Genomic DNA, 27,158 nt, shown 5'->3' on the forward strand with positions numbered 1-27,158 from the left:
AAAAGACATCACTGTGCCAAAAACAATAAACCTGACAGTGTGCAGAACTGCAGCCCAGAGGAGTGTAAAACTGATTTAGGTCAGATTTAACTCTATTATATAATATCATGTTGCATTAGTTTCAAAATTGATGATAAGCCTACAGTGGCCCCTAGATGTATTTGGACACTTAAAAATGCCTGAATGTCATTGCAATTTGATAAAAACAATTTCAAAATATGAATAAAATCAAGTATCTCTATGATGCTATAATAACGCAGATTTGAGTGGATGTATGAAGTCAGTTCTCCTCAAGTACACACAGATGACCTAGCAGAGAAACCACAGGTGTATTACATGATCCAACAGGTTCTTTTACTAAAGCCCAACCAACTGCTTTTTCAGCTGTCTTTGAGCTTAATAAAAGTTATTTGGCTTAATATTTTGTTTTCTAATGCAATGACAATTTATACATTTTTAAACATGGCTTACACATGCCAATTTTTTTACATTTTATCCATGAAAACTGTGGTCTTTTTGTGCAAGACGCCAAAAATCATTCTGCAAAATATAAAGTTGTGCCAAAAGATAATTTTAATACACAATCCCATGGCTTTATAGCTTATTTTTAATGTTAAAGCCCTTTAAATAGTTGTTGCACTTTTGTTTCTCTTCTTTGCAGGCCTGGTTTGTAAGAAAAACAGCATGTCGACACGTTTCTGTGAGAAACTCAAGCTGTTGGGTCGCTGCGCTCGATCCGCAAGCAGTGAGTGTTGTGTCACTTTTCTGATGTAACACTGCCGAGGTCAGGCTTGGGTCAACGACCAAAAGCACAGACTACTGGACACACTGCACACAGAGGTTCATGTGCTCTAGAAATACAGATGTCCCTCTCAAATATATGAAAAATATGTGGTTTTTACTTGAACAAAGGAATCCTTGGCTTTTGACGATGTGTTTCTTACATTTGTCTTTAAATGTGAAATACTTCAAGCTTTAGTTCCAGGATTCAACATCAGTTAGACATTTAACCTAAATGTTATTTTTTGCACTCATTTTGGACTTGTTGTTGTTGTTCTTCTTTTTAACCCCCAAAAATTCAAGTTTTTGACAGGTTTACAGGTTAAGAACTGGTTGAGCATACAGCAAGACACCCGTCTTTACCGACCCACTTCATATATATGTAAATATATTTTTTATATATCATGGATCAGTTGAAATCTGCTATGAAGCGAGCAAAAGCTTTTGCACATACAGGCTGATATTCAGGTTATTCATTAAAAAAAAGTTATTATCTGAAGTGTCATGTGACCACTGTCTGTAACTTCTTAAATTAGTGTTATCTTATAAACTTGTTTTTTACAGAGATAAAGTTATTTCTATAATTTGCGGATATGGGTGAAGAATTATTAAAAAACTAACCCAAGTTGTTATTAAACTGATATTAATAGACTGCATGAAAAATTGAGGACATAAATTTGATTTTAGAGTTAGTCTCAGGGTTTTTTTAAATTTACATTTGTTTTTGTTTTCTTTGCTATGAAAGATTTTTTGAAAATTTGCATGGACAAAGCAAATACTATCACTAACCTCTCAACATAAATTGATAATTTTATTATTATTATTATTATTTTATTTACTACATTTGCTGATTATTTGTTTGAATTTGGATACTGCCTTAAAATCATTTCCCCCAAGCAGCTACTATTTCCTTATATATGATGGCCTAAGATTCATCATCATTATAAATAGAGAAAAATTAAAAAACAAAATGACTGTAAAGTAAGAAAAATATAAAAAAAGGAAATGACTTTTAAGAGGTGAGAAATGCTACTTTATAACCAGTATATATTTGTAACTTCATTGAACTACTTATGTAGTGAGAGTTCTTGTCAGTCAGTCATATTTAGTGTTGTGATGAAAAAAAAAATCCCAAGGAGCCAGTATTTTGATCTTACAAAAGATCTGGTCTAGTTTAGGTTCCATTTAACTATTTTTATTTTAATAAAAAAAAAAAATCAAATTTCTTACAACTTAACAAATTAAACACGTAAATAGTTTTTTTTTATTATTATTATTAATCTTTACCAGTAAATGTTTACCTTTTCTAGTAAATGTTATTTTTTGTGTGAACTGTTCCTATATCTGCACTCTATTTGTGGTAGGTTTTTCTAGTTTCTTAGAGTGCTTTTTTTACCGTCATTTGAAAATAAGGATCCATCTGTGTGAACGTTGTATTGGTGTAGCTCTTGGGGCTTCATGGTGCTGCAGACTGGTGCTCTGTGCTTAAGAGGCATCATCAAGCGTGCTCAAGTGTTAAAGACATTGTTAACCAGTTACATGCACATTGTCACTGAGGATGGAGGTGTTGCAGGTCAATCCTCTCTGGCCTTTAAAACAGGGCTGAATGTTTTATACTGCTCCTCTGTACTGCTGCTAAAATTATAAATAAATCCAGTCATGATGTGTGCAAGGCCTGTTGTCTGCTGTTTGATTTGCTTGATTGCTTTCAGATCATTCTAAGACAATGTATGAGATCCGAACTCTGTTTCAGAACATAGCGAGCCATCCTCAGAGGTCTGTATAATACTGTTTGAATTATTTATTATTTATGCATTAAAGAAGTTAATACTTTTATTCAGCAAGGGGTGAATTACATTGATCAAAAGTGGCAGTAGATTTATGTTACAGAAGAGTTATATTTCAAATAAATGCTGTTCTGTTGAACTCTATGAAATAATCCTGAAAATAAAATGTATCATGGTTTCCACAAAAATATTAGATAGTAAAAACTGCTTTCAGAAGTGATAAGAAATGTTTCTTGAGCAGCAAATCAGCACATTACTATGATTTCTGAAGGGTCATGTGACACTGAAGACTGGAGTAATGATCACATAAAGTATATTTTAATATACACACAAATAGAAAACGGTTGTATGAAACTGTAGTAACATGATATTATTGTTTTTACTGTATACCGTACTGTTTTAACACAATATTACTTTTTACTTTTGATCAAATAAATGCAGCCTTGGTGAGTAGAAAAGACTCCTTTCAAACACATAAAAAATCTTACCAACCCAAAGTTTTGAACAGTATTTTTTCTTAGTAGAATATCATGTTCATATAGCTTAGCAATTTGTTAACATAAACTACTGGATTCAGCCTTTGTGTATGGGCACAAATTGTTTTAGGAAACCAAACCAGGTATTTAACCATAATAAATACTGAAAAATAAATATGAACTTCAGAATGTCTTAGTATTTGATTTTTCTCAATTTTATGTTAATGACAGCAGCACTATTGACACACAAAACCAGATGATCATGTTCTCCAGCATGATTTGAGATGTCCAAAATAGCATCTTGAGCTTCAATGGAAGCAAGGACATCTTTTTATATTGTTTTCATATTTTTATCCTAAACTCGTATTTTGCTCCAGTCTTCAGGGTCACATGATCCTCCAGAAATCATTCTAATATGCTGATGTTTTTAAATGAAATTAAATAAAAATCCAGATTTTTGATGGAGTTTCAGACCTTTGTATGTACTCGTAACTCTAAGTCTAAGGGTTTGAACAGGACATGCAGAAAAAATTATTGGAAACTTTAAAACTTAGTCCACTACTAAATGTAGCTTGCCACTCTCATTGTTTTTCAGGTCACCGTAAGATGGGAAGAGATGACTCTGCAATCCAAACCGTGCCGATTCAGGCTCCATTACAGAGGTCAGGTTAAATTAGGCCAGATTTGGCCAGGTTTTCTATCCATTATAACTTGAAACCCACTTGGCACCGCAGCACTGTCAGCTAGGTCACAGAATGATCACATTTGCCAGCACTGTCACACTATGTTAGCGCCCTAGATTTTGTGTGTTTCATGACAAGGCAGATTACATAACCTTGATTTTAGCTCAGTTATATAATCGCACATTACTGTGATGTGCATCCAGCAGCAGAGGTCTGCATACGCAGTGCGAATCTTAAATGGCAGCGAGGCAACTTCCCTTTCCTGTGTACCACTAAATAATTCAGACGTCCAGTCAGAGCAGATTCAATGGTCCTGATTAAACTAAAAGCAGATCACTTCATAATATTACTTAACTAGAACAACTTGTCTAGCTTTACACCTCAGACCGAAACTACAATGTCATGAGCACACAGCACCTTGTGGAGTGAACAAGTTCAATTAAGTGTTGACTTAAACAGCTTAAGACTTGGGTTATGATGAGATTATATGATATCCATTGGTTTACATACGTATAAGGTCAGAATGATTTCATGACAAGCATGTCCAGAAGCGGAAAACAAGAAACCATCGCTGCAAGCGGACACCCCGACACCTTCAGTGGACACTCGCTTCATCAAATATTTACTTTTAGTGACTGGCAAAACTGCTCAAGCCTAGAATGGACGAAAACGAATAGCATTCAAATAGACAGAGTTTTCTGAGCTGGTTAAAATCTACTGAATATATATATAAAGCAGCATCACTTAACATAAATACTCAGGGTTAGGATTCGAACAAACCCCAAAGGGATGCACCGATGTATCGGTTTAAAAATATCGGCCGATAAAAGCAATTATCTGCGATTTATATGATCAGCGCCAAATATATCCTGTCAATCAAAAGGGGGCGGAAAAACTAAAGAAGAATGTTTCTAGCAAAACTTCTTTCGGTGTAATTGAGATGTTTACAAAAGTTTTATTTTGAGTGTTTCTATCTGAAAAAAAATCACAGCATTGAATATAATACTCTTGCTGATAATTTTAACCTCTAATATTATATACCAAAAGAGAGGGCTCCCTGTATATTTTACAGCATTAGAGGGAGAGATTTTTTTTCTTAAGTAAACAAAACTATCGGTTTCGGCAGATATTATTCTGAATAATCACTAACTTGACTGAAAATGTTCGTATCTGTGCACTATAATAAATTTGAATATTCACCCCTGAGTCCTGACTTTTTTTTCTTTTTTTTTTCAAACATTTTATGTAAAAAGTATTTGCACATTTATATTCTATTCAACAAATGACACATTTATTTTGTAGTTTTGTCCAAAAAATAAATTGGTGGACTGTAATTCAATATTCTTTCTAGTCTCTCATTGGAAGTCTGTGCTGTTTCTAACTGGATTTGAGGAACAGTACCAAGAAATAGATCTATCAAGATAAAAATAACCGATAAAACCCAGATCACAGAGAAAGATAAACCTCTGGCTTCAGTACAATCCTCCAAATCTTTCTTATATTACATGTGGCCCGAAAAAGGAGACAGGAAAGGCCTCACTTCGACTGAACTGACTACTGCATGTTTTTCAAATAAAATCCATGGCGGTTGTTGGCTGCCACAGCATTCGACTTTATTTGAGTTTTATCCATGGGTTACAAAAAATAAAGCTTTACCGAAAGCGAATCATGTTGCGCACTCAAGCACGTGTCAAATGCAAGAATGTGTGACTAGGACTGGATAATGTTTAAAGCAATATGGCTTTTTAGTACTTCATATTTCAAAGGAAAAATAAATACTTTGTTGGTGTGATCGTAAGAGGGTCAACAAGCCAGTCTCGATTTTAGAATCCTGAAAGGCTTTTAGAGGGAAACAAATCAGGAAATGCAGATAAGATAGTGATGTTTGAGAAGGCAGCTAAAACCAACAACACACGACATTCATCACTGGAAACACATTTCAGTTCATCAATTCTCTATAAAACTGTGTGGGATCAATGCGATCAATGCGATCTAGTTCTTGTTTTAAATTAAATTTTACAGAGCAACAGGAGAGTCTCGTCTGACAAACTGAGCTAGAACTATCACAGCTACTGATCAATAATAACAGAAGTTAAAATAGTCTACCTGGAAATTATTGGACATTCACCTTTATTTGTCTTCTTTTGTGTGAGCACTGTGATGGACTACTTTTAGGCTGTTTTTATGTCTTTTTGAAGCATGCTCACTACAAACTGTCACTGTATGGGACAAGAGCAGCATGAACATTTTTTAAAACATCTCCTTTTGCATTCAACTATAAAACAAAAGTGGTTTTATTCATTTGGATCATACAAAATAAATTTTTTTTTCCAGGACATTATCTAATAAGTTTACGGACATTTCCTTTAACCCAATGCAGAATTCAAAACCACCTGGAAAATCAGTATGGAAGATTTCTTCATATTAACACATAGCATTAGAATCTTCTTTAAGCAGCAAAATAAGCTTTTAGAATCTTCCTGTGATTTGAATTACTTGTTTTGGTGACAATTTGGTGTTAATTTGAATTAATTGTTTTAGAATTTCCGTAAATTAGACTTTTTGAACTAGATCTTTTGCTTCTGATTGTTTTCTTCAATTAAATGTTAGTTAAAAGCATGTAGTCTTACTAAAATCAATCAATCATGGTTAGGTTTGTTCATCTTAAGTGTCTGTTTTCTTTTCCCAGTCCACTATCAAAGAGCTCCAGATAACAGCCATTCACAAAAGCCCTAGCAGACGGAGGGGTAAACATGACGAGGAGGAGCAAAAGCTGCGTGTGAGTGTGAGCATGGAGGAAGGGACCTAGAATGACAGACCAGGAGTAGGGAGGGGTGAGGAACCAAGAGAGAGACGGCAACATTTCTGTGAACCTCCTGGAGGTAGGAGATCACATCAGGAGACAGGATGCCAGGAACACGGTCGTTTTGACGCACATTCCCTGGAAACACAGGAGGAATAAGTGCTGCCATGATATCCATTCTCAAATGGGATTAATAAAGCACTTTATATCTGCAGTAGAAGCTTTACAGACTAACTCCTCAGCCTAATTCCACAACTTAATGCTTTCTTCACCGGTCTTAAGTGGAGTTCTCTGGAGCGAGAGGCATCCCTGCACATTCACTGAGCAGCATGTCCCATGAGAAGTACCATGAGGACATGGACAGTGAGTAACAGTGTGTATGCAAGCTGGTCGGTGTGTGTCGTCTATCTTCTCGCCGTCTCCGTGTTCTTCGCGTCCAGCATCAACTGTCACAGCGCATGTCCCGTGCAGCGGGCGCTCAGGGTCGCCAACTCCTTATCCGCCTCCACCTCCGGCCGGCATGTGCGCAGCTACGTGCACCTCCAGGGAGACGTGCGCCAGAGGAAACTCTTCTCCTTCCAGAAGTTCTTCCTTAGGATCGGGAAAGACGGGAGAGTCAACGGCACCAAGAGCAAAGACGATCCCTACAGTGAGTCACTTCATGATAGCCTATGCACTCCTTTTATTCCGAATAATCCAAGTAAAAATACGATTGCGAGTGTTTGGAAACGTTATCACTTGTACATCACCCTATCTGTTAAGAAAATGCATTAACGAGGTTTAAAGAGCACCCTTTAGAGTTTTATCAATCCCATTAAAATGTACATTTGACGAGTTTGAATTACTAATCTTGCAATGTTCGATTTAAATTATACGTCAAAAACATTCTGATGTGAGAAAAAGAAGGAGAGGAGGCTACTTAATTTATTAGTTTTAAACTTAATTAATATATATATATATATATATATATATATATATATATATATATATATATATATATATACTTTTTATTAGATAGATAGATAGATAGATAGATAGATAGATAGATAGATAGATAGATAGATAGATAGATAGACAGACAGATATGGAGGTTATAATAAAGTTCATGGATTATGTCATTATAGGCAAAATGATTGAATATTGTGACATGGAATTAATTGAAAAAATAAAGTACATTCAAATTGTTAAAATTTTGTTTTAATACCTCTGTACAGCACTTTGGTTGCAACTTCTGTTGTTTTGAAATGTGCTCTATAAATTAATAAACTAAACTAAACTAAATTAATACATTTGTTAATTAATTAAAATAAAAATCCAGAAATCCATGTAGGAATATTACTAGTTTTAATTATTATTATTAAAGTAAGCTTTAATTTTATAATTAAATTAATAACTTTTTCTAACTTTTTTTAATAATAAAATTGTTAATAATAAAAAAAACATTCCATGTGAATTTCCCATATAAATAAAAAAAAAAACCATTCTGCTTTCTATTCAGTTTTTTTACAGACATTTCTATCGCCTGCAATATGTTTTTACAAACGGCAAATTATTTTTGCAAATTAACTAATATAAGTAAAACACCTGATGCCAAACTAAACTCATCGGTGCAGGCTGGAATAACATTTCAACCCCATAAATTAAATGAGCTACTCTAATAAAACAAAAAATTTATGGGCCATTAAGGAATGGTGATGTTGGCTGCAATATCCTTTTAAATACATAATTATGTCCTGACACCCAAAAACCTGAGAGCAATTAACCCACGTATTGCCATAAATGTTTTCTCTGACATTGCAAAGGAGGAAACACATCCTCTATAATATGATCGATCAAAGGTTACGATTGTGTTTGCAATGGCTTTATATACCATTCATGGATCTGTTATTAGGTTGTTTCTGGTTTGTTATCAAGTATTATGAGCCCATCAGGGAGAGGCACAATGTGTTTTCTGTGTTTTACGCTGAACAAGTTAATTAGCCATTACTCATATGGAGCCCATGTGTAGATAAGAGTCTTCCTGTTTCCTCTGTGTGTGTTAGTGTGTGTGTTTGTGTTTGTCTAGTGTCTCGCACTGACATCCCTTCCTTTTTAAGGCCACGAGGCATCTTGATTTAGGCGTTTGTGGCTGTTTGTGTCTGGTGCTTCAAAATCAAACTTTTTTTTAATGTCTCAGTTTTTTCTCCTAGACAGCAGTGAGATCTCTGCTAATTCTCAGATTGATCCCTTGAGAAAAAGAGCCCAGGATATCTCCTCTTGGATTTCAAAAGAGATCCCAACAAGGTCTTGAACTGGGCTTAGACATGCCGAGATATCTCAAAGCTGTCACTGGGATGGCACCTTTTCAAAAGGTACACCTTTGTACCTAAAGGGTACATACCTGCTTAAGGTACATATTAGTTCCTAAAATGTACATATTACTACCTCAAGTGTGCATATTAGTACCTCAAGTGTGCAAATGTGTATCTAAATGTGCATATTGTACATATTAGTACCTAAAATGTGCATATTAGTAGTCTACCTAGTGTGCAAATTTGTACCTAAATGTGCATTTTTGTCCCTAAAATTTGCATGTTAGTACCTAAAGTGTGCATATAAAGTATGTATATTTGGTGCATAGGACAACTATTCAATCATTTGTGTTGGAATGGATAATTACACTTTGATGCTGTCAGAGTTTTGTTCACTTTATCACTTTTCAATAAACTAATAAGTAAAATAAAGAATTTTCAAAACAATTCCTTATGATAATCATTTATAGTGTTGCTTTTGTCAATGAAAATTATGATATGATAAATATCGTCGTCAACAAAACTTTATCACGTGACGAAAAGGAGATGAGACACAACATAGATGCTGGTCATGTGACGATGACTATAACTAAATGTATAATGTAATACTGGTGTCGAATAAAGTGAAGTGAAAGTGACATACAGCCAAGTATTGTGACCCATACTCAGAATTCGTGCTCTGCATTTAACCCATCCAAAGTGCACAAACACAGCAGTGAACACACACACACCGTGAACACACACCTGGAGCAGTGGGCAGCCATTTATTCCATTTATTTATAAAAACGAGACTATTTAGAAGACGACAACAAACAAAGTTAAGTCTGACAGAGAGAAAGGGACCGATGTGTGTACTTAAATTTTGTACATTCAAATCAGAGCGTCTTCCGTGTCTGGAAGGTATTCTTGAGTCTATAAGGTAACAATAATATAATAAGATAACCTTGTTTGAAATGGGTTTGCCTAAAAGAAAATTTTGGTTTCGTCTATACTATTAGGTACTTATACTATACTGACTGGGTTAAATAGAATTGCATTACTAAAAAGAGACTAAAATACAATTTTCATTGACTAAAACTAGACTAAATTTTAATCAGTTTTCGTTGACTAAAATGAAAATAGTCATGGATAAGTCTGCCTAAATATCTGGTTATAATATCTGCATTTGTGCAGTTCTTTGTCATAAATCCAGTTTAAACAATATCATGGGGGAGCAATCGGTTCCCCATCTACTGTCGCCTTAGTTTTTACTGCGTTCATCACACCACATCTGTTTCCTCCAGCGAAACTTTATAAAACTATGTTGCCATTTTCATTTGAAAATGTAACTTTCAATATAATACATATTTCAGTGCATGTGGAAAAGAGGTCTGCATACTGAGCTAAGGAAAGAGGGCTATAACATACTTCATACATATTTCATTTTCAACTATAAATGAAAACAGTAAAATTGTGTTTGTACAGTAAACAGGTTGTGTGTGTGAGATCATGAAGACTTGAGTTAGGCTTATTATGTAATCAAATGTTATACCTGTTTATGCACTATTGTAGTGGAATACTGCAATAAGTGTAGTATATATGACCCCTATTGATCAAACATTTTTTATTTTATTTATGAAGGCCTATATATATTTTTATTATTTGGCTATTATGATTATACCCTCACTGGGGGATGAGCCCCACTAAATTAAAAATCCTTTAATCAATCACCCCTTTATCAGACTCTTGCACTGAAATGATTATTTTGTTAATTGTATGTGTCACAGTCATGGAGTTCTGTTCCCTTGTGTTTTCTCTATTTGGTCATGTTCCGTTCCTAGTTTAGTTAATTGATTACCCACCTGTTTCCAGTCCTCTCATTATTTTCCTTGTGTTTAAAAACCCTGTCCGTTCAGTTCCTTTTTGTCTGCTATTGAAGTATGATACCCCGATTTGGATTTGTGTTTGGATGTGCCCTTTTTCCTCCCATGTATTATTAAAAAGCATAGTTTGTTATCTCCTTCATCGAGCGTTTACTTAGCACACCTACACGTATTACAGAATAGCGGACCGAAAAGTAAGTAAGTTAGCAGCGTTTTTCTTTCGTTCTCACTTTGTTTTCTCCCTCTCCCGGAATGGATAGCCCGGCAGTCCAGCTCCTATGCCTGGAGCAGTCAGACCGTTCACTGGAGGACAATATTAGGGACTTTTTCGATCTGGTGTGCCTTACCCACTTCCCAGACTGCTCACTCTGTGCCTTATTATTATTACAGCCTGAGCGAGCGGTGTAAGGCACGCCTGCCAGCGAACGGTCCCAGAGAGGATTTCGCTGCTTTCGTGGAGTGGGTGCTGAAGAAAAATTGATCTCCATTCCCCTTCGGCCCTGCTGAAAAGGATATTTCCAGCCCCACTCCTGAACCAGAGACCAGCCAGCTGTCATCCCGCTGCATGGAGCAAATGCCAGAGCCCACGGCAGCGGCAGAGCCCGAGCCAGCCATGATAAAAGAGCAAGTGCTATTCAAGAAACAGAGCCAATCATCGCCCCTGAGCTAGGACTCAAGAGCGCGACTGACCAGATGTGTGAGCTGGCAACCCGTGGGAGTACTGGTGGAGATCGAGGGCTTGGAGGGAGGCCCCGCCCAAACTCTTGCTGCTGAGGGTGACCTACAACTGGTCACTGGACCATATACAGAGGAACTTATGGACATTTTTTAAATGGATTTAATAGACTGGTTTGGGGAAGTAACTCCCAGTTCTCCTATATGTCTGCTGGTTCCGCCCAGCCCTGAATCTCCTGTATCTCTGATGGTTTCGTACTGGCCTGAATCTCCTATGTCTCCGCTGGTTCCGCCCAGCCCTAGATCTCCTGTGTTTCCGCTGGTTCCATCCAGCCTTGATCCTCCTGTGTTCCCTCCCAGCCTCCCTCTCCCGCCTCCTTCTAGACCAGTCAGTTCCTCTGCTCCATCTCTGCTGGTGCCTGTCAGCTCTTTGGCTCACCCTCAGTCAGCGCCATCTGGGCACTCTGGTCCACCTTGGGACTTCCAGTCTCCAGCTCTGCCTTGGCGTGAGGCTCTCATGTCTTTGCTTCCAGCCTGCGAGCCCTGGACTCCACCTCGGACCTCCGACCCATCGGCTCGGCCTTGGGTCTTAGCTCCCTCGTCTCCACCATGGGCTGGCATCCCACCAGCTCCACTGGCTCCACCTTGGTCAGTCGTCAACCATCCACCGCCTCGGGACTCCACTCCTCTTGCTTCACCTTGTCACTACATCCCTCCGGCTCTGTCAGGCTCCTCCTTCCCTCCGGCTCCACTTTCATCCTTAGTCGCTCTGGCTCCGCAGTGGTCTTCTGGTCCCCCGCCTCCACCTTGGTCGCCTGAGCCTTCTGCTCCACCTTCTGCTCCAACTCCACCTTGCAGCTGCTCTGCTCCATTTTGGGCTCCTCATCCACCGGCACAGTCTCCATCAGTCGGCCTCCTGGTGTTGTCGGCTCCTCCTCCACCATGGCTCCTCCTGCCGTCGACTCCACCATGGGCCACTATCCTGGCTGGCCTCTGGATGACCATCTGGCTCCTCCTGCTCCGGGCTCGTCCCTGTGTCACGGTTCATGGGTTAGTGCCTTCATCTTGCATCTCTGTCTGATTGTGTGCGTATGTTAACTAGCAGCAGCTGTAGTAATGAGCACCAGCTGCTTCTCATTTGCTCTGCTTTTAAGTTTGGCTGGCATCTTGTTCGTTGATTTCTCGTCTGTCTGTCTTGTCTAGTTGTGCTCCTGTCCCTCCAGTTGGTATTCTCTGGACCTTATTCCTCGCCCGCCTAGGATTCCTGCGCTGGGTTTGAGTTACTACTGCTTGAGTGGTCTGGACATGATTCAGCTGGGGTTATGCCATCGTCTTCCTACGTTCTCATTGCTGACTGTGTGAGCTACAAATAAACCATTTTTACCTCGCACTTGGATCTCGTGACTCGATCATTGTGACACCCTGGCTCCTCCATCCACTCCACCCTGGTACTGTGTTCCATGCTCCCTCTTCATTGCCTGCCCCTTGCCTGCCCCACGCCCGCCTCCGCTGGTCTCTTTCGCTGCGAGGACGCACCGTTCCTATTTGGTCATGTTCCATTCCTAGTTTAGTTAATTGATTACTAGTGTAATTATTGATTACGTGGCACCGAACAGGGACATGAACTTTGAAATTGACATTTATGTGTGTGACTTGGAATTTAAACTGTCTTGATTTCGGTTGATGAATTATTTGATGAACACTGGAACTGAATTAACAGTTTGAAAAGGAACCTGGTGGGGCTTTTGCAAAAGGGATTATGAACATTATATCCAAAAGTTTGTCATAACAAAGACATATTCCTCTGTACATATTTGGATACAGGCTGGTTGTTGTTGATTGAGTGTATATTACATTGAGTGCATTCTGGTGTCTGAAAAAATTGCTGCTTTGTATTGGTTTTTATTTATGTCTTTTTTTTTCTGACCATGTCTACCCCATACATCCCCTGTCCTTCCCCTGCCATATTAGACTTGGAATATTTTCCCCCTGAAACTTTGTACTGTAAATGTGCCTCCCTCCCGCACCATATGTCATATGTCCCATAAACATTATCAGTCCCAAAATTCCTCCTTTCCACAGTCTCTGGAAATGGATGTTGTATCTCCTGAAAGCAGCTACTTTGCAGAAGCTAATGGAGTTGGTCTTGGGAAATTTACGGGGTCACTGTTGTCTTGTCTACTTGGACATCATTATCATCTACTCCTCTTCGGTGTCCCAACATTTCTTAGACATCCAAAATGTGTTTAACAAACTACATCAAGCTGGTCTCACAATCAACATGAAGAAAAGCTAATTCTGCTTGGAGGAAATCAAGTTTCTGGGACACATTGTGAGTACCAAAGGTGTCACAGCAGATCCTCGAAAAGTACAGAGCATTCAGTTATATCCAGTCCCCAAAACCTCAAAGAGGTACAAAGATTTCTTGGTTTGTCTAGATGGTACCATAGTTTTGTTCAAGGGTTCTCCAATGTTGCAAAAGAAGGGGTGTCCTTTAATTTGGTCCTCTGAATTTCAACAGGCTTTTGATCAACTTAAAGCATGTTTGACTTCACACCCAGTCCTTGGCCATCCCAAACAAAACCTTTCACTCACTGTCTATACAGAGAAAAGATTTTTAAAAAATTGAAATTTGATTTTATAGTGGAGTACCATAAGAGTAAGCACAATGTTATTCCTGATGCTGTCTCCCAGATTCCTACCACCACTGGGTGTATCCTGTTCCTCACTTTGAAAGAACAACACAAGGATCCTGAGATTGAGAAATTAAGGCAGTAGCAGAGGGAGACACAGAAGCTAAGGAAAAATATACAGTCTTGGAGGATAAGTTGTACAGAAAGACACAGGTGACTGATCAACAATTTTACTACCACATATACATTATGTGGTAGTAATGTGGACATTATATACAAGATGCCAGGTGTTCAAAGCTTACCACAAGAATCCTCTCAGTGGCCATCTGGGAATTTTTAAGACCTATAAAGGACTTCATCCTGTTGCGTTATGGCCAGGGATGTGCTTATCAAAAGTTGTGAAAACTGCGAGGTCCTGTAATACGACAAAAAACAAATAAATAAATAAATAAAAACCTTGTTGACAGTCCTAATGAGATGTTAGGAGTTGATATTATGGGTAATTTTCCTCGCAGCTCTCAACAGAATGAGTATGTGTTAGTGACTGTGGACTATCATACCTATTGGGTAGAAATCTTTCCCATGGATGCTGCAACGTCTTCAACCATTGCACGTATCCACAGAGCGGAAATATTTACACGATGGGGAGTCCCAACTTACATCCTTTCAGATCATGGTTCCCGGTTTGTTTCTGCTGTGTTTTAAGGAATCTGTGGACAGTGGTCAGTCACTCCAAAACTCACCACCATGTATCATCCCCAGACTAATATGACTGAATGGGTAAATCAACTTTGAAATGCATGATGACATATTATGTAGAAGAAAATCACAAAAAATAGTCAATATGTGATCCCAGAGGTACTTGTTACTGCTCCTCCGTTTCTCCTGAAAGAGGTAAAAATAGCTAAAAGCGTTTTTTTTTTTATTGAAATATTTTGTATCACTGTAAATGTCATTACTGTCACTTGTGATCAATGTAATGCATACTTGCCAAATAAAAGTATTATTTTCTTTTATAAAAATTAAAAAAATACTGACTCCAAGCTCAATTTAACCCTGAGAATTCAGTCTATGAGAAACAATTATGATATTAAAGAAACTTAATTGATGAATATATACAATTCTGTATAAAATGCAATTCCTCTAACCAATGCAATTTTAACCAATATGCAGTTTGGGATTTTTTAATGGTCAATAAAGGCTTGTATTTTTCTTTTTCCAATGTAAGAATATAAATTTAAACATATTTGTGTGTTGTGCATCACATCCTGTGCGTGATTTCCAACATTACTCTACATCCGAGTCAGAAACAGAGAAGCTACTGTTAGTCTGGAGGCAGAGTTTCATGAATGGCGTGATGTGAATATCCCCAGTGATACATCAAAAGTGAGCATCTTTCATGTTTAGCAATGGGCTCCAACAAAAGATTAATCCTGAGCGGGTGAAATTACACTAGTCTTTATAGCACAGATCCAGTGTTGGTGGAAATGGATACTGCAGTAGTGATGCTGTCCTGAGGCTAGTCAGGATTTAGGAAACACTGGCCTTTATGCTGCTGAATGATGTCACACATTTAAAAAAAGACACTGCTGCTGGGAAAAACACAAACAATGAGTCTGTGAGGGGAATGACATCACTTGGATGACCATGATGCACGGCTTCAACAGCTCATGTCACCAATGCATAAATGAATATGTTTCGGATAACATTAGATGAAGATCATTATGTTAATATAATGCTGAAAGAAAAAAAAAACATTCTAACATTAACATTAAGGGTCAGAAAGATTGATACATTTTTTAAGAAATTAATGCTTTATTAAGCAAGTTAAACTGATCAAAACTGACGGTAAATACATTTATAATGTTAAAGGGTTAGTTCACCCAATAATCAAAATTATGTCATTAATAACTCACCCTCATGTCATTCCAAACCCGTGAGACCTCCGTTTATCTTCAGAACACAGTTTAAGATATTTTAGATTTAGTCCGAAAGCTCTCAGTCCCTCCATTGAAGCTGTGTGTACAGTATACTGTCCATGTCCAGAAAGGTAAGAAAAACATATCAAAGTAGTCCATGTGACATCAGAGGGTCAGTTTTTTTGAAGCATCGAAAATACATTTTGGTCCAAAAATTGCAAAAACTACGACTTTATTCAGCATTGTCTTCTCTTCCGTGTCTGTTGTGAGAGAGAGTTCAAAACAAAGCAGTTTGTGATATCCGGTTCGCGAACAAATCATTCGATGTAACCAGATCTTTTTGAACCAGTTCACCAAATCGAACTGAATCGTTCAGTTCGGTTCGCGTCTCCAATACGCATTAATGGTAGCACTTTATTTTACAGTCCTGTGCCTCGTACATAATATTTACTAATTATAGTAATTACAATAACTATGTAATAACTAGGTACTAACCCTGAACCTACCCCTAAACCTAACCCTACCCCGTGTAGTTACCATGTATTACCAGAACTTTCTTAGATAAATACACTTTAAGTTCACTATAAGTACATGTAAGTACATGTACTGTAAAATAAAGTGCAACCGCATTAATCCACAAATGACTTAAGCTGTTAACTTTTTTAATGTGGCTGACACTCCCTCTGAGTTCAAACAAACCAATATCCTGGAGTTATTCATTTACTCAAACAGTACACTGACTGAACTGCTGTGAAGAGATAACTGAAGATGAACACAGAGCCGAGCCAGACAACGAACAAAAGATTGACTCATTCACTAGTCAAGAACCGGTTGCATCGGTTTTCGGATCACCAGTAGTGATGGAAAGTTCGGTTCTTTTCCGCGAACCGGTTCTTCCGGACAGATTGATTCAATGACGTCATTGGCGATGATTGCCCTTGATTCAAGCCCTCGGTTTACCCGCGCTCATAACATTAGCACAGAATTAGTTCAGAATCAATCACCAAAAGAATCAGTTCGGTTCAGACGCTCTGTGTGTCGGTCTGCTTCACGCTGAATCACACATGCGCAGTATCATCAGCTCCTCGGTTCACGAATCGGACGCGTCTGACAGAAACAGTTCTTAACTCGAGAATGAGTCAATCTTTTGTTTGTTATCCGGCTCAGCTCGGTGTTCATCTTCAGTTCTCTCTTCACAGCAGTTCAGTCAGTGTACTGTTTGAGTAAATGAATTACTCCGGGATATTGGTTTGTTTTAACTCAGAGGAAGTGTCAGCCACATTAAAAAAGTTAACAGCTTAAGTCATTTGTGGATAAATGGTCACTGGAGATGCAAACCGTTTCAAATGATTCAGTTCGATTTGGTGAACTGGTTCAAGAAGATCTGGTTACATCGAATGATTCGTTCGCAAACCGGATATCATACACTGCAGTGAACACGCTCACAACAGACCCGGAAGAGAAGACAATGCTGAATAAAGTCGTAGTTTTTGCTATTTTTGGACCAAAATGTATTTTGGATGCTTCAAAAAATTCTAACTGACCCTCTGATGTCACATGGACTACTTTGATGATGTTTTTCTTACCTTTCTGGACATGGACAGTTTACCGTGCACATTGTTTCAATGGAGGTACAGAAAGCTCTCGGACTAAATCTAAAATATCTTAAACTGTGTTCCGAAGATGATCGGAGGTCTTACTGGTTTGGAACGACATGAGGGTGAGTTACAGTATTAATGACATAATTTTGATTTTTGGGTGAACTAACCCTTTAATGTTCTATTTCAACTATTTTAAACAATTTTTCAAATGTTTACTTTTTTCAACTTTCTGTTCATTCTGTTCATTAGGGGAAGTCATGGCCTAATGGTTAGAGAGTCGGACTCCAAATCGAAGGGTTGTGAGTTTGAGTCTCGGGCCGGCAGGAATTGTGGGTGGGGGGAGTGCATGTACTCAACTCAACTCAACTCAACTTTTATTTATAAAGCACTTTCAAAACCATTAGAATGGACCAAAGTGCTGTCCATAAGTAGGCTGATCACTAACTCTAAAATGTATACCAACATTAAGTTACATTAAAAACAAGACACAAGAAAATCGAACAGCAAATCACTCACAGTTCTCAGACCTAATCAAACGCCAAAGGCTTGATTAAATAAATAAGTCTTCAAATCCTTTTTAAAAATATCCATGCCTGATGAGCTTTTTAGGGATAGTGGCAACTCATTCCAAAGTGCGAAGCCGCCACAGAAAAAGCGCGGTCTCCACTACGCCTCAAGCGAGACCGTGGGACGGTTAGGAGCATATTCCGAGAGGAGCGAAGGTGACGTTGAGACTGATAAGGAATTAACATGTCTTTTATGTACTCAGGAGCTTGATCATGTAGCGCTTTAAAAACAAACATCAACACCTTATATTGTATTCTGTATCTAACAGGTAGCCAGTGAAGGGATATCAATAAAGGTGTTATGTGATCCCGTTTTCTGGTATTTGTTAAAAATCTCACTGCAGCATTCTGGACACACTGAAGACGAGTAACCAGTGATTCACTTATGCCCAGATAAAGAGCATTACAATAATCCAGCAGGGTTGAAACAAAGGCATGCACAACAATCTCCAAGTCCTTGTACGAAAGAATTGGTTTCAATTTAGACAATTTTCTTAAATGAAAGAAAGATGATTTCACAACGCTATTAACTTGACGATCAAAGCGCAGTTCCGAATCGAAAAATACTCCAAGGTTCTTTACATAACTTTGCATATTGTTGGACAGTAGTCTATTATTTCCAGCCGGAGCATTCCCAAACTCCGTGTTCCCAAACATAATAAACTCAGTCTTATCCTCATTTAATTGTAAAAAAATTATTTTTTAGGCGGTCTATTAAAACTGCGTGATCTAAAGTATCAAAGGCTGCACTTAAATCTAGCATCATTAAGGCAACACTTTTCCCGGAGTCAATACTTAACAAAATATCGTTTGTAACCTTCAATAGTGCTGATTCTGTGCTAAGTTTGGTCCTAAATCCAGACTGAAAAATATCCATTATGTTATTTACAATCAAAAAATCTGTAAGTTGATTATGGACAACTTTCTCTAAAATCTTATTCATAAAAGGCAATTTCGAAATAGGTCTGAAATTTTTTAACTCATGTGAATCCAAGTTATGTTTTTTTTAATACCGGCTCAATAACAGCATGCTTAAACCCTGAAGGTACAGTTCCATGATATAAACTACTATTGATAATCAGAAGTATATTAGGACCAATAGTGTCTACAACCTCTTTAAACAATCGCGACGGGAGAACGTCATAAAGTGAGGTAGTCGGCTTTAAATGCATTATTATCTTTTCCAACTCAACTAATGTAATTTACAGTGCTATCTCCACCCTCAATACCATGACTTAGGTGCCCTTGAGCAAGGCACCGAACCCCCAACAGCTCCCCGGGCGCCGCAGCATAAATGGCTGCCCACTGCTCCAGGTGTGTGTTTACAGTGTGTGTGTGTTCACTGCTCTGTGTGTGTGCACTTCGGATGGGTTAAATGCAGAGCACGAATTCTGAGTATGGGTCACCATACTTGGCTGAATGTCACTTCACTTTTTTTTTTATCAAAGAATCCTTAAAAATGTATCACGGTTTCCACATAAATTATACTGCTTTAAACATTTATCATAAAAATAAATATTTCTTGAACATATTAGAATGACTTCTGAAGATCATGTGACACTGAAGACTGGAGTAATGAGGCTGAAAATTCAGCTTTACATCACTGGAATAAATTACATTTAAAAATATATTTAAATAGAAAACAGTTATTTGAAATTGCGAAAAATACAGATTTTACTGTATTTTTATCAAATACATGGAACCTTGGTGAGCATAAGATATTTATTTCATTAAAAATAACATTAAAAACCGACCCCACGCTTTTAAAAGGTATAGTGCATTGAAATCAATGTGATTTAATATAATTCTGAATACATTAGGTTATGAAAAGCAATTGTTAAGGGTCACATCAGGTAGAAACGCATCCTAAAGTCAACACAAAATCAAAATTGACTTTCGTTTTTAGTGTTTCATCAGTGCAAGATATTCCAATGAAAACTTGGTTTGCCTTTTTAATCTTTTATCGAAATAAATAAAATGAAATGACTTTATTTTTCAGCTGATAACACCAACTCTTATTTTTCAGTTTTATTTACTTTTGTTGCCATTTATTCATTTATTTTTGTCCTGTCCACATTACTTAAGTAAAATAAGTAATATGTTTCTTGTTGACTTTTTAAAAAAAAAAATCACGGCTGTAACACCAACTGTAATTTTATTAGATTTAAACTGGCTGGATATGAACGTCTCCAGTGGATCTTAGCATTATTTGTTCTATGCTAAAATAGTCAGACATTGAACTACAACTTTGCTGGTGTCCTACACAGAATATGGCAGATTGAATTGTATTGTAAATTCCTAAGTAATTGAATCAGACTAATGATTATAGCGCAGTGGGGGTGTTTAATGCAGCGTCTGGTCTGTCCTTGTGAGAGACTCCAACAGATTTATAAGCTTTTATGGGGTTTCCAGTGTAAAACTGTCCCACGTGTATCCTGATGCAGTTTGATAAGAGGGAGTCTGCTGTCTGTCTGACTGGAACGGTGTTTGATGCTAATACTGGCTCATTCTAACTAAACCACATGCTGAAAAAGACAATTAGTAAAACAAACAGACCATAATGTTTACTGAATATCTGTGCACTGGATTAAAGGATGTGTCAGGGTTGTGTACTGTGAGGAGTGAGGGATTTTCACACAGAACAGTCTTTAATCATCCACAGGAGGAAACACAGGGGAGACAGGAGAAACACATAACATACTGACGTTTAGAACCAACAAAAACAGACTCAACAGACTGGAACTCAATACTGTACATGGGATAATAAGATAATAAGGAAGAACTCAGGTGAACTGAATGACTAATTAGAATGAGAACAGGAACATGACCATATAAGGACAAACAGTAACAGAAACCGGGGCAAAACAGGACACAGACAGTCCATGGGCATGACAGTCACTTTGGTAAAAATTAGACAGTTCTGAACTAACACGGTGCTAGCATTGTATTTTTTTTTTTTAATGCATTGGAGTACCATAGAATGACCATATTTTTGTTGTTTTTGTTTTTCAACAAATACTATGGTTAATTATATATAATTTTAACATGTACAGTGGCAATACAGTTTTTTTTTACATGTACAATGATATTACCATGTTTTTTAACGTACAGGGGTACCATGTTTTTTGTTTTTCTTTATGTGGCAATACCTTGTTTTTTAACATGGACAGTGGCAATACCATGTATTTTTTGTAGTTTTTTCTCAATATTTGATCAATTATATTTTTACATGTACAGTGGTAATACCATGTTTTTTTAAATATACATGTTTTTTCTCAACATATACTAAATTATGTTTAGCATGTGGTAATACCAAGGTTTTGTGTTGTTTTTCTTCAAACATATACTAATGAAACACGTGTAGTGGCAATATCATGTTTTTAATATTTGTTTTTTTCCCCAGAATATACTATAGTAAATTATAGTGGTAATACCATGTTTTGTGTTGTTATTGTTTTTACAGTATATGTTTTTTGTTGCTTTTTTCCCAACATTTACTGAGGTAGAATTTTTTTAACATGTACAGTGTTAATACCATGGTTTTTTTTTCTAAATATATGTATTTTTTCTCAACATATTCTAAATTATTTTTAGCATGTGGAAATACTGTTTTTTTATTTTATTTTACATTATTTTTTTCCCAAACATATACTAAGGTAAATCACATTTTTAACATGTGCGTCGGTAGTACTGTTTTTTGTTGGTTTTTCCCAGCGTACTATGGAAAGTCATACTGGTAATACCATGTTTTTTGTTGTTTTTTGTTTTTTTTGCCAACATTTACTAAGGTAGGATTTTTTTTTTTACATGTACAGTTGTAATACCATGTTTTTTGAACACTTCCTTTATATGCAAGGAAAGACTAAATAAAAGCTATGACAGAATGGTTTATTTGTTGTGTCTGAACCATATTCCACTATCATATCTTCAAACATCCTCTTTGTAGTTGTCTCAGGAAGCTGTCAGGACGCTTCAGGCATGAGCCGGACGTACAGAAGACCACCAGTACACTGCCATGTGTGCCACAGATGGCTTCACAACTCCACCAACACAATAAAGTGAACGCAAACACCTCAATATCAGTGACAGCTAGGCGTGATGCAATGCTTTGCGCAATGCTGTTTTCCTCAGTCGCAAAAACTACAACTGTTTATTTTACTTTTTTAGGCACCAGACATAATGCCAGCACAGAAAAAAAATCAGTTGATTTTGGCAGAGAGCTGTGGAAAATGCACATCTGCGCAAACTACTGCAAGCCAAAGACGCAGCGTTTAGTAACATGCAGCAGAGCATGACGTGCTCAGGAAAACAAGGCAGCATGCAAAGAACAACCAACCAATAGACCCAGTTTAAACTTGATCTCCTGGTGCGCTGCTCCACATCTGCTCAGGTTCTTCTCCATTCAGTCGCTCTCGCAGGTGTTTGGCTTGTATGCGTTCAATGGAGGTGGGATTACAAACACATTTACTGTAATTGCTTGGCTTGTTCTCTGAGCTCTCTTTTGTGGTTAGTTAAGTGTGGCCTCACTGACATGGAACTTCAAAGTGAGGCTCAGTGTAGAAATTAGCGCTATTTTTGTCATTTTAGAATAATAATAACATCATTAAAACTATGAAAGACCACACATGGATGTACGGGAATTATGTTGTGACATAACTTTTACTGTTATGCAATTACTGTTATATTTAAGCTTCATCTTCGTCTAGATTCCAACTCTGCAACTCTAAACATACAACAACCAATTTTATGGAGTGCATCTTGGGATGCTTTTTAACCATTTGAGGGAGCTGTTAAAAATATTTTTTAAAGTTGCAAATCAAAGGTTATCGGAGTATGTTTTATACTTGCCAATTCATTGTAATTATTTGTCAAATTTGCTAACAGTTTCTAAGTGAAAATTGTCTAGTGTAGTGTGTATAATGCAGGGTTTGGATACTATTCAGATATTATTTTAACTTTTAATAAAAATGTTTTCTATATATATATATATATATATATATATATATATATATATACTACATTTAATTTTTTGTTTTAATTCTAGTGATTTAGTTTTTGTTTTTATTAGTTTTTATATGATTAGTTTTAATCATATACAGTACATATATTAAAATAAAATCATACATCATATATATATATATATTAGTTTTAGTTCTTTTAGTTACTAACAGTGTATGTTTACCATTGATACCTGTGGGACTGTGGTTAATGTGCTTGTGTGTGGTACAAACATATGGCAGACGGACATGCGTGTACGTTAGCCTTGTAATTGTGCTCCACATGAACATGTTGGTGGTTCGGGTCTGAATGAATGTGTGTGTGTGTGTGTGTGGTAGCTTCATTGAGTTTTTTGCAGTGAGCTCCGGTTTGCTGTGGTTTTTCTCGTCTTTGATCACTGATCATTGAAGCTTCTCTAATCCGTCTCCTGTCATCCTGTCTGTGTTGTTTCTTCCTTTCATGCTTTCATCCCAGCGCTGAGAGGACACAGAGCACTCAGATAGTTTTACCGTCTCACTTGATACCTGCAACCTGAGACACCAGTGGAGTCACTTCACACACGCACACACACACACATACACACACACGTACACAGATAGATGAGTTCACACACTACCTGTGCACACATTCGCTAACTTACTTTAACACATAATGTTGGCTGATAAAGTACAGACACTATCTTATGTTACTGAAAAAAGAAGTTTGAATTGGGGAAAATAATCACAAATGGGTTTAATGTCTGTCTTTATATACAGAAATGAATCTACATCTTTATATATGTATATATACATACACCAGGGGTGACGAACGTCGGTCCTGGAGAGCCGCAGCTCTGCAGAGTTTTGCTTCAACCCTAATCAAACACACCTGAACAAGCTAATCAAGGTCTGAAGGGTTACTAGAGCCCCTTTCACTCTGCGATTCCGGCAAATACATGGGTAAAGTGTTCCGGTTACAAGGTCCCCGACCCGGGTTCAATTCCAGAATCAATCCCGGGACATGTTTACTTTCACACAGAAGGTGACCCGGCAATGTTCCGGCAATTCGCCGGGTCCGACGTGCAGTGTGAAAGGGGCTTAGAAAGCTACAGGCAGGTGAGTTTTAATTAGGGCTGGAGCTGAACTCTCCAGGACCGACGTTCACCCCACTCATCTTATACACATTCAGATGTATTGGAGATAAAAAGAAATAAGGCCAACTGATTATCTTTAAGTTATGGCAATATGACATTATATAATTTCATATAATAAAAAATTATAATAAAATATAAATGTGTGTATGTGTGTGTGCGTATGCATGAAAGTGTTTCACACTTTCTATATGTGTGTGTGTGTTCTATTATAGTTTTTTTAATTTGTTATTTTATATTTATATTTTTTCCATATTGATTTGCAGTTTTAGTTCGTTTCATTCGTTTGGTTGTGTATTTTATTATTACTTTTTTTTCTTTACTATATAGTTTTTACCGTTTTTCATTTTAATTTTAGTTAGTTATTTTTGTATTTTTATATTTTATTTCAAGTAACAGTTTATTTAAATGAGTGTGTGAGTGTGTGTATGAATGAATCAGTACAGTGTACAGAATAGTGTGATTAATGTGATATATTAAATATTATAAATTACTGTATGTACCATTAATCATTAATTACATTAATTACACAATATTTGTATATGCTATATAAACAAAAAATATATATTTAGAACAAAAAATTACTTTTTTATTTAAAATTCAGGACAAACATATGAGATAAAGTTGATTATTGACTAATTATCTGCAGCTATTATTGATCTAATCAAACTGATACTGATAATTATTAAAAACTAAAATATTGACTGATATTGATGCACTTGAGCACATGCAGACATACATTTAACCTTGTATACCTAATGCCACACAGACTCTGTCTAATCACAAGGCAGCCACAGGAGTGATATTAAGAGAAATACAATCACAGATCCGTGAGTAGCAGTACAGAGGATGCATTGTGCATCTTCTTCGTCGGGGGGCAGCAGAACTGTTTTGAGTGATGATTTTAGCATCTTTCAACACTTTTGTGCTGATCAAAGGACAACTCTAGCTGCAGGGTTCACACCCACAGCCGTTGGGGTTATCAGGCTCTGATAGCCAGGCGTCACATGCTCCCATGAGAGAGAGAGAGAGAGAGAGAGAGAGAGAGTGTGTGTGTGTGTGTCTGTGTGTGTGTGTGAGTGTTTGTGAGCTGTTTTAGGAGCTGAATTAATATGTGCAGCCGAGCAAAGGTCAGCCAAAACTCTAATCTCACCTCTGACCTCTGAACACAAACACACACATGCACACAAAACTTTTTAAGCAGGCTTCGCTCTGTTTCGGATAAAAGCTACCACATTCTTTCATTAATAGTGCACATATTGTGTATTTCAGGTATTCTGGAGATCACATCAGTGGATGTTGGGATCGTTGCCATCCGAGCGATCGGCAGTAATCTTTACCTGGCTATCAGTAAGAGGGGAGAACTGTATGGAGCGGTGAGTCTCCTGCACTAAACCGCAAAAACCTTTCATAAAAATCAAGATATGACTGAACAATTTTATCTAGAAGTTTTCAACCAGGATTATAGGGATCTTTAGGGGGGACACAAGGGGGTGCTGAATCTGATAAGATAAGATAAGATAAGATAAGATAAACATTAATATAACTGATTGATTGATTGATTGATTAATTGATTAATTGATTAATTGATTAATTGATTAATTGATTGATTGATTGATTGATTGATTGATTGATTGGTTGATTGAAAACAAAATAGACAGACAAACAAACAAATAAATAAATATATATTTACATAAAGGACAGTTTCACCTGTTTGACATTATTACAGTTTTGTTTTGCTCTTCAATTGTAGTTTTTAGTTTTCTTAATATAAAGACAATATTTCTTTCAAATTTTTTTATATTATTTTTCACAGTATAAATAGGACTTGTCTTAATACACATAAATATATAGCTTATATTTTAGGTTTCCCACAAAGTTTTTAAAAAACACTTTTTTTTTAGTTATACCATGTCTGTAATTTATGCAGCACTGTATATTATCACTGGTCAGACAAAAACAAAGCCCCGCTCCACACTCTTGTCATTGTTTGAGACAGTGTTGTCGTTTTTACAGTGTCAAGTGTTTTTTTTTTTTTTTTTTTTTTAGATGGCTAACTTATTTTAACATCCAATCAAGAGCCGGTTCATGCAGGATTAATCAGATGGATAGCCAGTAGATCTGGTTAGAGCTGACAAACCACCTTAGACCAGTAGAAAACTGCTGCTATGTTTCAAAAACCTGCATGACTGGGTGTGCAGAAATGTGAAAACTCTTTGTTTCCTGCATTTCAGAGAAACTATGGTATAAACTGCCGTCTGAAGGAGCGCATCGAGGAGAACGGGTATAACACATACGCATCCGCCGAGTGGAGGAACAAGAAACGCCAGATGTTTGTAGGTCTGAGTGCTCATGGAAGGCCTCTGCGCGGGAGAAAAACCCGCAGGAAGAACACAGCTACACACTTCTTACCCATACTGGTGTGACTTTTGTTCATAATGCTGACGGGACGGAGAGAGATCAGTGATAAAGACTTTGTCCACATGTGACTCTCTGTAGCTGCGTTCCTCTCATACGCTTCAGTGTTTGCTCTCTGGTTCATTGCACTAGATCAAACTTTATACCCATGCCAGTAAACATTCATGAACGCAGGCTTTCATTTCCATTGTGCATCATTTCAGTAATCAAATATTATGGATTATGTGTGCAAGAGTTTTCTCTTTAATAGGATCATGTGCTTGTCTGCTTTGATTTCTTTCTGATGGACATGAACGTCTTGTAGTGCATGCATCGCACGGAGAAAGAGATGTATATGGGAAATTTATATCTTCTGAAAACTGTTTTGGACTGCTTTGAAATAATTAAATTATTTATTTGTATTGTATTTAATAAAATACTCTAAAAAACATATTAAAACATATAAAAATGGATAACCTCTAATTCCTTTGAAATAAAATCTATTTTGTTATCCTCCTGCAGAGCAGCTTGTGATGTGGTTCATGATCACGAGAAGCA

The 27,158-nt window shown here is 37.1% G+C and overlaps 1 protein-coding gene across 2 annotated transcripts; it reads left to right on the forward strand.

The window, feature by feature from the left end:
• The first annotated feature begins 765 nt into the window (after positions 1–765).
• On the forward strand, positions 766–27,121 carry LOC132140025 (fibroblast growth factor 10-like). Of its 2 annotated transcripts, XM_059548784.1 has the most exons (5): positions 766–784; positions 3,639–3,705; positions 6,416–7,178; positions 25,476–25,579; positions 26,438–27,121. In XM_059548784.1, the coding sequence occupies exons 3-5, from the start codon at positions 6,866–6,868 to the stop codon at positions 26,627–26,629; spliced, it is 609 nt and encodes a 202-aa protein (XP_059404767.1). In that variant the 5' UTR covers positions 766–784; positions 3,639–3,705; positions 6,416–6,865; the 3' UTR covers positions 26,630–27,121. The 2 variants fall into 2 exon arrangements, with proteins under 2 accessions (XP_059404767.1, XP_059404768.1); XM_059548785.1 differs by lacking the exon at positions 766–784 and having other exon boundaries at positions 3,415–3,705.
• The last annotated feature ends 37 nt before the right edge of the window (positions 27,122–27,158 follow it).

The sequence above is a fragment of the Carassius carassius genome, chromosome 4 (genome assembly GCF_963082965.1).
Source record: "Carassius carassius chromosome 4, fCarCar2.1, whole genome shotgun sequence".
Lineage (NCBI taxonomy): Eukaryota > Metazoa > Chordata > Actinopteri > Cypriniformes > Cyprinidae > Carassius > Carassius carassius.